This window comes from Scleropages formosus, chromosome 13, assembly GCF_900964775.1.
Source record: "Scleropages formosus chromosome 13, fSclFor1.1, whole genome shotgun sequence".
Classification (NCBI taxonomy): Eukaryota; Metazoa; Chordata; class Actinopteri; order Osteoglossiformes; family Osteoglossidae; genus Scleropages; species Scleropages formosus.
Window position 1 is genome coordinate 16082877 of NC_041818.1, and position 12763 is coordinate 16095639.

General features: G+C 41.5%; 1 protein-coding gene across 2 annotated transcripts in view; it reads right to left on the reverse strand.

The window, feature by feature from the left end:
• gabrb2a (gamma-aminobutyric acid type A receptor subunit beta2a) overlaps nt 1-12763 on the reverse strand; it is a 51890-nt gene extending 39127 nt beyond the window's left edge. For both annotated transcript variants that reach the window (XM_018744465.2, XM_018744467.2), the window contains exons 1-3: nt 12579-12763; nt 12367-12458; nt 11680-11747 (exon numbers count right to left, since the gene is read on the reverse strand). In XM_018744465.2, coding sequence (XP_018599981.1) covers nt 11680-11747; nt 12367-12458; nt 12579-12655 — 237 coding nt within the window. In that variant the 5' untranslated portion in view covers nt 12656-12763. The remainder of the gene's footprint in view (nt 1-11679; nt 11748-12366; nt 12459-12578) is intronic.

Genomic DNA, 12763 nt, shown 5'->3' on the forward strand with positions numbered 1-12763 from the left:
TCTAAACCCTGTAATGAAATACTTTTAGGGGTACTGAACTGGACTCAAAGTAATTTAAAAAAAAAAAAAAAACTACTTATACACAATGGACCTTCTTCAAGACAGAGAAGTCAAAAATATTAGTGTTCAAGTTGATCAAGTAATGATCCCGTGTATCTTAGAGGCACAGTAAAGTTACAAATGGTTTTGTCACTGTTTAAAATGACTTACTTATATGAAAAGTACAGCACAGTTGTTAAAAAAATAAACGTAACAATGTTGTAGCACATTGGAAATCACAGGCTGTGGTAAATGAACAACACGGCCTATCCTTCAGTGAGGATGTCTGCTTTGCTCTTTCTGTTCAAAACTGCTCACTGTGAACCCAGGCTGTTTATTTCACTCTTTATTTTGCCTTGGCATCCTCATTAGGAATGAATAAAAAATGTGTTCAGGTCGAACAAATACACTCCTACCAGCAGTGGCCTCCCCATTAAATCGGCAGGGGAGGGAAAATAAAAGCGCTGTGATGTTGTGCTGATAATCTTTCTGGGGAACTTCAGACACACAGTGCAGTATTAGCAGGTCTAAAAATGACTGTCGAGGTAAGGATGAGGCACTCTGTCTGGCAGAAGTTTCAAATACATTCAGTATAATGAGAGCAGCAGGTGGTGCGGTGGTTTAAATTAGTACTTTCCATTCTGAAGGTCCCTGGTTCAACTCCCTACTTGACCAAGGTACTTATCTTGAAATGCCCCACTGTATAAGTTGGTATATAATTTTGAAGTTTCTTATCTGTCATTGGCAACTACATAAATGAGAACTACTACCTGCGCTCACTGAGACTCTTTTATCAAAGAAATCTGCTGTTCTGTTGACATTTTTATTCAAAACAAGAATGAGACTCAGCACCATCATACTGAGTCTCCCACATGGTCTTGTTTCACAGCTGTCATCTTTGGTATGCTATTATACTTCACCTGGTATCCACTATGGCATCGGATAGCAAAGATGTTAAGAAAATGGACTCAAAACTTGACAGGATCCCGCTAAAATACTTCTAAGAAGTATCGATTTCATACAATAAAATATTACGCTACAGAAGTGTGTCTGAGTGAAATGGCAATAATTCCACTAATCAAAGGAAATGATGCTGAAAATGCTGTAAATCAGGGGTAAACTTTTTTATGGCTAAGACCCAGATAATAGCATGTGGAACGTTCTGGGGCCTCATTTGGCAAAATTACACAACTATATCAGTGAATTGCAGTGCACATTGAAAACTAATGCAGTGAGAAAGACAGAAACACTCAGGCATGAAATAAAAAAGTTGTAAAAACTACATTTTAGAGACAGAAACAGAGCATAAAGTGTCACACGAAAATGCTCATTCAAATCATATGTAATGATCCAGATGCTAATTATAAAAAGCACATTTAATTTCTCATGAGTAATACAGTGTAGTGCAATCACTGAAGAAAACACTTTCTTACATTCCCAGTAAAATTAAACAAGCAATTTTATCTACATTCATAGAAATGTAGGCTGCATTGGCATTAAAACAAAAAATGTCAGTTACATGTTGTGTAATTGGAATTATAGAGAAAATTAAGCAATATGCAACATTTTTAACATTTTAACATGCATTGCTTAATTTCACTTGTCCCCTGCCTACTCACAGTGCTTCATTTACATGTCTGTAACCCACCTGAGGTTTAGAAACACTGCTGTAGACAATATTGATAGCACAGTTATGACTCCAGATCAAGACTTTTGACTATGGAACACATTTTGACTGATGTAGGCTGGGTCGACAGGATATGCTTCCAGCTTCATTCAATAAAATATTCACAGGGCCTCAAAAAGCCTCTAAAGTGCAACCAAAAAGGGGATAAAAGGGGACGGAGAAAGCAAAGCATCCAGCACTTGCAATTTAGTCTCTGTTCTGAGTATCATCAGATCACTCAGTCATCATGTTCCCTTCAGCTCTCTGTTCCATCTTCATCCTTTGGCTCCTTTTCGGCTCCAGAAATATTATAGAGCCAAAATTACAGAAAATTTACTTGTGCTAATTCAAGGAGTATAGTGTAGGCATGAAGAGCAGATTCACTGATTGGCAGCTAATTTGATTTCATCACATTTTGCATAATCAAATAAATTGAATTAATTTTTCTTAACTTTAAATATATTTAAGCATTTTTTCACAAATACTGTCTGTAAAAATACAGGAAAAGAACAAAACAATCTGCATATAAATGAAATGAACCATTCTTCAGCACCCTTACAAAAATAGCGTAGTATCTCCCAGGCAATTTCATTGGCAACTTGAAGAAGAAACTGCTGGGTTCTTCTTTCCAGGAAAAGTTATGTTTATAGTTATTTATAAAATAGTCTATATTTTTATGAGCAAATATTTTCCTTTATACTGTCACTTTCTCACTAAATATAGCAATGGAGGAACCTCTAAGAGGCGTTTCCACAAAATGACATTTTCAAAGCACCATATTCCACTGATCTGATATGGAAACTGTATGGAAAGCATTTCTTAAAGTATCAGAAAATAAGGTTATCCATATTTTTTCTAGTCATTGGTTAGGTACTTCAGTAATTTTTAGTACCAGAGAAAGCATTGTTTTATTACTATTATTACTCTAAGTGGTTGCAGTAAGTTAGATTTTAATTCAGAGAACTAAGAAAAATAATTGCTCTCAATCTTTATATGACACAAAATGTGATAAATCACATAAGTTCCAATTATTTCTAATCACCAGAGCTGGGCTGACATAAGAGGATATTTAACAGGACCCCTGGATGGCATTAACCTCAAAGGGAGTCCATTTAGGGTACATAAAACATGCTACATCTAAATACATAGATAGGTGTCATGAACTTAAAGCATTAATCACTACAATGCACAGAATTCATTAATCTTTGTGCTAATTGCAATGAGTCGTTGAGCTTTTCACACTGTAAAATATATTTTCATCCTAAAACAGAAAGCTATGCCAATTAATGTACACATCATTTTATAACAAAAGAAAATGAAAAGCTCATAAAAAGAATTCAGTGTTAGAAATGACAAGTCGCATTGTAAAAGGAAGAGTCCACTGTACATATACAGTACAGTATGTACATTATAACTATCCTAACCAACAAAACCAAGTTTTGTTAGTGAATTCCACTCTAGTCATTGAACTCCTGACTAATGGAGTGTCTTGCCCTACAGACATTTACATTACATTTTATCCTCTTAGCCAATGCTTTTATCTAGAGCGACGCAAATGGCTATGGTGGTTAAAATGCATTACATTAAGTACATGCTATGTGCTGTGACATGTCAAATGGACTGAACATTTCCCTGTTAACAAAATACAGCTCAGTGATTAGCCTAGATGTTGAACTCTGCCCGGTAATTGGTGTACTTAAGCACGTTATCGAGTTTAACATATGTTGGCATGGGACCTACGAATAAATCGCCATGGTGCCACATCTGTGTAGACAGAATGATAACTGTCCAGATACCATAGGTTTAAGCTGCAGTCAGCGTACCCTGTTTCACACTTTGTGTGCCAAATAAATACTTATAGGTCTGTTCTCCAAAGGAGTTGATCATTTTCACACCATGAGTGACATGCCACACGCCAAAATAGGTCTTCTTCTGTCATTATGGAAGAGCGGACCAGGAGGAAGACTCCCTGCTGAGAATAAAAAAGGCTGTGGTGTCCCCTTGAGATGTCCTCTGGTACAAAGCCAGCTCCATCTCAGATAGATGCATGATGAATCATAGTACTGTACGGTATGTACAGTGCCCAGGAGCTCCCACCCCCCCCAGAGAGGTAAATAACTGGTTCCATGAAGCTCGGCATAACCGCGTCCAGTCTTAATCATCTTCCTTTATGGACATTGGAACTCCTTGGTCCCTTTTGCACACATGGAGATTCTCATGCTCGAAGATGAACTCTGGGAGACTGAGGTTAATGAAGGCAAGCTGAAGTCAAACTGAAGCAAGGACACAAAAAGTTTCAAGCAATTACATCAAAATTTGATCATATCGGATAATAACAATTAACATTAGTAGAAGAACATGTCCATGGTTAAAAAAAATAAAAACTCACAACTCAAAACCGTGCTTTGTACTCTGAATAAATCACACAAATGAAAGCACTCAAGTAGATTGCAAAAATGTGCTAAATATGCTTTTTTACATATGCACTCATGTTTAAACTTGTATTATCCCAAGTGAATTCTTCTGCTTCTGCAGACTTCTTAAGTATTAAATTATAAATGACTTAAACATCTGAGACACGATACATGCAAAAAGACTGTTTCCTTGAGCTTCTCTTTGCACCTAGAGGTTTTTTTTTTTCCCATTCCGCAGTGTTTAGGCCAATCAGCCGGTTAAATTTTTAGAGAAAATGGTATGATTTGTATGACTGTGGCTAAGCCATCACGACAGACTGCATGTGAAAATATGTGTAAAAATTCTAAAAGAGATTATACAATATCTATAATGCAAGTACTGTGATTGTAAACAGGACTATACAAAAGCCAATAGTTTGTGAATACATTTTTCTTTTCTCCACCATTATGAAAACCTTTGAAAGAGTTGATTTGTGTCAAGAGCCAGGACTAGGCATGTGGTTTTTGGAAGGCAACCCTCAAAACTCACCTTAAATTACATTTACACATTTAAATGGTCCATTTGCAGAGAATGATGTCTTACTCCAGTTTCTGCAGCTGGATGTTTTAGTGAAGCAATTAGCTTCTGATGTTGTTCGACAGTGAATTGTTCAATTACACAAACTCCATCACGTCCAAACAATCCTTCACTCACACTATCATAATACATTTTCCTATGAAAATTTAAATTATACCAAAAGGCACTCAGATGTACAATTTGCGTAAACACAAATGTGTCGTGTCAAGTAAATCCATCAGCACTCAAGAATAACTGAAAAAAATGTGAATGATTATTATTTCTTCCCTGACTTTCGCAAGCTCCTCGATACCATTCTACAGCATCAGATGTGTTGTGACCCTTGTAAAATTAGAGTTAAAAGTTATGACTCATATCAGCAGTAGAGTGTAGCAGAGCTTACACTGGTTGCTTTAATTTCAGGTTCATAGGCAGCAATTATCAAATGAGAGGTGTGGATTAATTGTACTAGAAAATTATCGAGTGCTCAAAAGACAGGAACACCCTAGTCAAGTGGGCCTTGTCCCCAAGAACTCCTACCCCTCCCTCTGAGCCCAGTGCCAAGCTTCAGGAGCCAAACTGCGTGATCTCCTTGACCGGCACCCCTGAAAGTTTTCAACGACATGCAATTATCACAGTGACTCCATTGTTCCTGACAAGTTTCGAGGTCATTTTCAAACATTTATAATTAAACCGATTTCCCACAGCTTGGGACCCAAGTCCCCGTCACCCAGTGATGTGAGAACCTGAGCACTTTAAGTGTCACTTCAGCACGTAATAAGGAGGTGGAAACACAGCAGGGCCAAGTTTCCAAGCAGGGCACCTATAAGAGCTAATTACCTGGTAGAGTTTGATGGACAGCCCCACCTCCCGTTCTGTGTCCATTAGGACAATCGAGCAGCTGTCATGTTTGAATCATTCAGTGTCACTGAGAACCTATCTGGCTGTCCAAATGGAGTCTTTGACAACAGCAAAAGGTACTTATAAAGAAATAACTCCTTTTTTCAGTGTTCATCAGCTGCTTGTCCAGTTCAGGTTTGCGGTGGTCCAGAGCCTATTCTGGAACCAAAGGGGGTGAGGCAGGGAGCTACCCTGGACAGGACTCTGACCCATCACAAAGCAATCACAGTTATTACTTTAAATTTCCTGCATGCCTAAATCAGGGGAAAAAAATGAAAATGTCTTTTTAACACTGGGGGGCGCGGTGGCGCAGTGGGTTGGACCGGGTCCTGCTCTCCCGTAGGTCTGGGGTTCGAGTCCCGCTTGGGGTGCCTTGTGGCGGACTGGCGTCCCGTCCTGGGTGTGTCCCCTCCCCCTCTGGCCTTACGCCCTGTGTTACCGGGTAGGCTCCGGTTCCCCGTGACCCCGTCTGGGACAAGCGGCTCTGAAAGTGTGTGTGTGTGTGTGTGTGTGTTTTTTAACAGCAGAGAAATTATCAGCTGAGAGGTCATTGGAAATTGCTGGTACTTTAGACAAGTACATTGTGCACACATTTTGAGGTGTCCAGAAAACAAAATGATCATGAAAATAAATAGAAAGGCTGATTTGTTATACGCAATGTATATCTGTTGTTACCATGACAACCGAAAGAAAACGTTGAGTGGAATATTTATAGAACAAAAACAATGGCAGAGCAAAACAGAAGAAATGTATTTAAAAAAGTCATTTTATTGACTTTTGAGACGTTCGATGTCTGCAGTGTCTTTGCAACAAAGCACTGCACCGAAAATGTATTTTTTAAAGCTATCAAACCATAATTGCCAGCAGGGGGCATTAAAGGTAACAACAGAAAAGAGCAGTGTGTACACAATACACCTTGAAGGAAATACATCCTCAAGTTGCACTTTAGATGGTTACAAATGTGTTGTACATTCTTGCTAAAAAATAACTAACCAATAACTGCACAATTTAGATTTCATTTAATGTAAACTCAAACAGTAAAAGGCTGTAACATTTTTAAAGTCTGGTGTCCCATCTGGAGAGCACCCCACCTTACGCCCTGTGCTTCTGGGACAGGCTCTGGATTGCCACCACCCCGCTTTTGAGATGTGGCTGATGGAAATTGCAAATGAAAATAGAAACAATGTTTTTCATTGTTTTGGTTATACAGCTTATTCACCTTGAGACAGCATCAAGTGGGGACAAAAGGTGTCAGTAGTTGCATTTTTACATGCAGTTTATTTCATTTAAATTCATAAAAGCAGAGTTATCACATATATATATATATATACACACAAACAGGTGATCCCCGATTTACGATGTGGTTACGTTCTGCGAAACCCATCAAAAGTTGAAAATATCGTAAGTTGAAAATGTATTTAATACACCTAATACACACCTCTGTGTGACAGACTGGGAGATGCGGATGGCTGCCGCTGCCGAGCATTGCGAGAGAGTATTGCTCCGCATATTGCTTGCCCGGGAAAAAAAATCGAAATTCAAAGTACAGTTTCTACTGAATGTCTATCGCCAGTTCACCATCGTAAAGTCAAAGAAACTGTAACTGGAACCTTCATAAATCAGGGACCATATATACATATGTACAGCACAATGTATGTGTGTGTATATATATATATATATAGGGGGTGCGGTGGCACAGTGGGTTGGACCACAGTCCTGCTCTCTGGTGGGTCTTGGGTTCGAGTCCCGCTTGGGGTGCCTTGCGATGGACTGGCATCCCGTCCCGGGTGTGTCCCCTCCCCCTCCGGCCTTACGCCCTGTGTTACCGGGTAGGCTCTGGTTCCCCGCGACCCCGTATGGGACAAGCGGTTCTGAAAATGTGTACATATATATAGATGTCTCCTTTTAACTCATAATATCATCATATAAGGTAATAGTTAAGGATCTGAACTTCCCACCAAAAGATTCCAAGAGGAATCATAGTAAATAAATCTATAACTTGAGTAGCATTCCATAAACCTGAAGATCTCAGTTAATCTGGAATCTGCGCATGTGCGCATACACGCACACACACACACACACACACACACACACACACACACACACACAAACACACATTATTTATTCATATTGCAGCCTGATTGCAAAGACACACTTTCCCAGATACAACATTAACATTACATGACATTAACATCATATAACATTAATTGAACACTCAGATTTTAGGTCAACTGTACTGCACAGAGATTGGACAAAAAAAATGACAGCAAAAGAAAATCTCAGCCGCACTTGCACTGGAGCCTGTCTAATAACCTTCTTGTTAATGCATCTGCATGTCAGCATAACTGACAGAAATAAAAATATCTCTCATATCCATGTACAGAACAACAGATATGTACAAATATGTATAAATAGTATTGTTACTATTTTTACTCAAACTATAACTTTGCATTTCAATTGCAAAAACAGAAGATAACAGAAGTATTTGCTGTTAAATTCAATGAATAATTAATTGGATTGGGAAATAATGAACTGAAGGAAAGCTTCTAAAAACAAAATATGTCAATGGTTTAATTTGTCAAGGCAGGTATATCACAGAACTATTACCTATGTACTTGGTACTAAACCAGGTGTTCATTTTGCATCGTACAGTTAACATACTCGTGCTGAATACTGATTTGATGTCAAATCCTGTTTATGTTGTTAAGTGCACTTTTCTGAGGGGAATGTCCACAGCTTTAACCAGATTCTCAAAGGCATCCATGACTCCAAAAAGCTTAAGAATGGTTGAACAGCATAAAATGTATCCACATTATTTCATGTATAGCAGAACTTTCAAGACAGTTGCGTGGAAACTTGTCACAGGTGTGGTAAAGCTGCACAGAAGGGTGCAAATACCCTGACAGCTACTCCATCTATTGTCTGATGGCTTTTGGCATTGCACCCACCAAGCCATAAATGCAAGGCAAGGAGCATGATGGGGCGCAAGGAGACAGGAAACACGCAAAGAGCCCCTTAGTGAGTTCTCTTCTGCAAAGGCACGTACACACACTTAAATGCCAAACCTTCCCCAGCAGCCAGTGGAGCATTCCCACACTGGGCCGGCGCCTAACACAGGACAAGCATCCGATTTCACTCAACCTGCCTTCCCCCATCGCTCACCACCTGCAAATACTGCTGAGACTCATCCAGAACCATAATCTCAGGCTCACCCTCATTTATTGGTATTCCACAGCTTGCACCCATGTCACCACTGCTCATGACTCACTTGGACTGAGAAGAGCTCTGGGAGCATGACCTTGCATGTGCCTTCACTGTGTCTTCCTCTCCGGACCGTCCACCACTTATGTCAGGACAGAGTAACGTGCACGGCACGCAGGCCTGACTAACAGATTTACATTGCCGGGCATCATGTCCAACCTTTGTCCAGCACTAAGGGCTCTGCAAGAGCACATGAGGTGGGGAGTGGGGGGGCAGGGAGTGACTATACCTGCTTTGCTGGTAGCGAAACAGCGATCAGCTGTTATGAAAGCAAACACACTGTCCCCACCTGGGGCAATTGTTCTGCCCCTAATCAGCAAGCTGAGAAGCTGTCCACTCCAGCACTGCGTCCCACTGAGTCTGATGAGATGAGAAGCCAGAAAGGGAGTCACAAGGAACGCAGTGGGAGTTTGAGAGCGACGACTGCGGAGAAGGGCAGGAGATGAGCATCCAAAAGAGAGCATCCAGCTCATTTCCCAGGATTCCCGTTTCCCTGTTGCTACCCTCCCCTGTAAAGAGTTTAACTTGAGCGCCTGGGGCTTGGGGGTTTCAAAAAGACATTGTGGTGGCCACACGGATGGCCAAAATATCAGCACAAAGACATCTGGATCACGTTTGAATTTCTCAGGGAAGCTTATAGTTTCGATACAGTAAATCAGTCAAGAAAAAAAAAAAAAAATCGCCCTTCAAATTCATCTACTGTGTCACATTACGTTTCCAACACATTTCGACGTATTGCTAGAGAACTGCCTCACTCTACTAGATGAGGATTATGCTGCTTATATTTATCACTGTTTACAACAGTTAAGCCTTATCAATAGGCACCCTATTTTGGGCCCGACAGAAAAACAAATGAATAGCTGTTCTAAAGCGCATGCAACACAAAGAGGTCAGAGTCAGAAGACCATCTTGCACTCGAAACAGCCGAGTTTTACTACCGAATGGTCGTATTTATCAAGCACATTTAACAGATCATCACGCTACATCTCAAAGTGACACCCAGGTGCTTCCTTTTGCAGCTCACTCATGCAAACAGCCAGATTATAGCCTTGTTAACCAAGGCCAACTTTTAGTGGTACTTGGAGGCTATTCTGTGAAATGTCAAAAATTAGCGCCCACATTGCTACGGGGCGCCGTGTGACGTCAGCATCCGTTCATGGTGCGCTGAACACTCTCTGGTCCCACGGTGCAGTGAACGATTATTCCAGATGGGTGCACGCGAGGCTAAGAGTTCAAAGGCAGGCTAACCCCAAAGAGCGTAGGGCATGTGAAGCACATGGGGCCACCTAGGAAATCCCGCCAAAAACCACCATGAGGCTTCACAGTGTCTCCAAGACACCGAACAGATTGTATTTAACGCTTCCCTGTTCTTTCTGTGATTATAAGTTAATCGCTGAATCGCAGTGAGTATCGATATTTGCGAAAAATAATCATCGCTTTCAGCTATTTAGCCGATGCCTTTGGCCGTGGTGACTTACTATGACAGATAATCAACTTTATAACGGTTTACACTTTTGTACAGTAGGGTGTTCTTTCTGGTCAAATACAGCACCCTGAATAGTAAATATCAATAGTTGAGATCTTTAGAGTAATAATCATTCTTATCAAAAAGGCTGACACCTTGCCAGGTTGATTTACTATGACAGACAGTCATAGTTTATAATGGGTCACTCGTTCATATAGATGTGTATTCTTAATGGAGCAATTGGGCAATACCTTCACGAAGGGTGTAGCACCAGGAGCAGGGATTCATGTTGCAGGGCAACAGGCTTAACCACTACTTCAACTTTTGTCCCATAAAGAAAAATCACAGACACATTTTATTCTCGCCTTAGTGAAATATAATTGTAACCTGAGGCTTAAGTGTTTTAACACAATAAACATGGAACGATTATGTATGCAGAAATGACTGCATGTCAATTTACCAAGGTCACGTTCAGAACTTAAGAGTAAATGCTTAAAAAAATCGAGCGTATCAGTAAGATAAGAACGGAGAGAAGACACAAAGACAAAGAGAGTGTCAAGGTGTTCATTTGCATTGGAGCGGCTGCGCAGTTCTGGGGAAAATCACAGCCACGGTTGTCGTTCCATCTGGAGCGCGGAGGAGTGCAGCGTTCCGCACTCGGCGGTAGGGGGCGCTCTTGCACGAAGCAAACTTTGCTTCCCCGCTCTTGTGCCGTATGACCTAGATGCAATAAGGAAATTGCTTTGAACTTGGTCGTTCTTGCAACTGTTACGACCGCTACGTCTGGGAAAAAAATAAAAAAAAGGAAGTGCACGCGGCACGGATGGAAGATACAGACAGGTTGTCATTAAACACCCTGCTGTCAGCCATTTTAGGACGGGGCGTCTTCTGAGGGCTCCCCTCGCTCGCCTCATGTGAATAACGACGAGCCCCGACTGAGCCGGCCAACGCAGGACATGCTTGACATTTTTCTTCATATTCCCTCCTTCGTCTTCTCTACTCGTACATTAATTCAGAAGCAGCGCCGATCTTGATCTTTTCCAGCAGAGCAACACACGAAACGCCAGATGCGCTGCTTTGTACACACGGGATGCGCGACCTGTGTGTGTGTGTTTGCACATGATTCACGCGAGCGCATGTGTGACCTGTCATATATTCATTACAGCAACAATAAGACGGGATGTCCTGATCGGAGATAAAAGCGGACCTCTCCACACCCATCCGACCTCACCACACGCCTCGCACCAGCGGCATACTGATCGATGAACGCATGATTCATTGACATTCGAGACGCATCCGCACAAAACGCGCTTCTTTTTCGGAGACGCAGATGAATCCAGAAAAAGGAGTGGAAAAGCGGACGCAAATGTGTACTTACCATGTTGACTTCAGATACCATGTCAATGCTCGCTATGTCTATGTTCATCCCCACCGCCACCGGGGCACCTGCAACCCAGGAAAAAAAAATGCGATGAGCAAAAGAACTCAACTACTGGTTTTCTTATCCTAAACTAATACTCGTGATACCTTCATTTCAACGGGAAATGCGCTGTTAAGGTGCAAAACAGCCTTGTGGCGCTCGTGCCAACAATGATTAACTCGTTGTTGACTGACCAGCAGCCTCCTTAAGGGTTTTAAATTGGACAAAGGATCATTTATGTGATCTAACCCCCCCCCCCCCCGTCCCCCATTATGAATGTAGCATTAAGATGTTGACGCGTCTGTTTCATAAGAGCTGTCACTGATCTTCGAATGTAGTTGCTGCATCTGAATAAAACCATTCCAAAGTCAGGGAAGGCTACATGAGGTTTAACAGGAAAAGGTCTCTACATACATGTGGATGCCCCAGTGGAGAGCTGTGGGTCTCGACCCAATAACCGATTGACAGCATTGTGGCCCGATGGCTTTGCCCACCTCTAGCGGGGCAGCTGTGCAGGTGTGTAACTTTCAGATCTCCCCCCCCCCCCCCCGCTACTAGTATGTACATGTACACAGAGTTGAACACATCATGAAGGGCTCACGATAACTGCAATCATTATAATAATGGAATCGTTTTGATCATTACCTCCGAAATCTGGCCTCAAGCGAATGTCATATCCTTTCAACAGTCTATCCACAGTTTCTTTTACCAGTGACATATTGCTAGGGTCATTGACACTGGAGAGAAGGACAGAAAGGGCACATTCTCAGATGCATGTTTCTGCTGGAGTATATCACAAGAGTTTACAGCAATTCAAAGTTAACACAATTGAAATAAAAATAAAACTGGCCGCTTACCTTTGGGCACAGACAACAGCCACCAGTAAAGGAAAGGTCCATATGCCAAAGTAGCTTCTGCTCCGGATTCTCGGCATCGCCGCAGTTATTGATGTGATTTTGTGGATTTCTGCGAAGACGCACGAGCTCCAACTTATTGTGCTCAGTGCAGTAATTCCAGTGCGGCGCGCATGCGCACTCGGAGC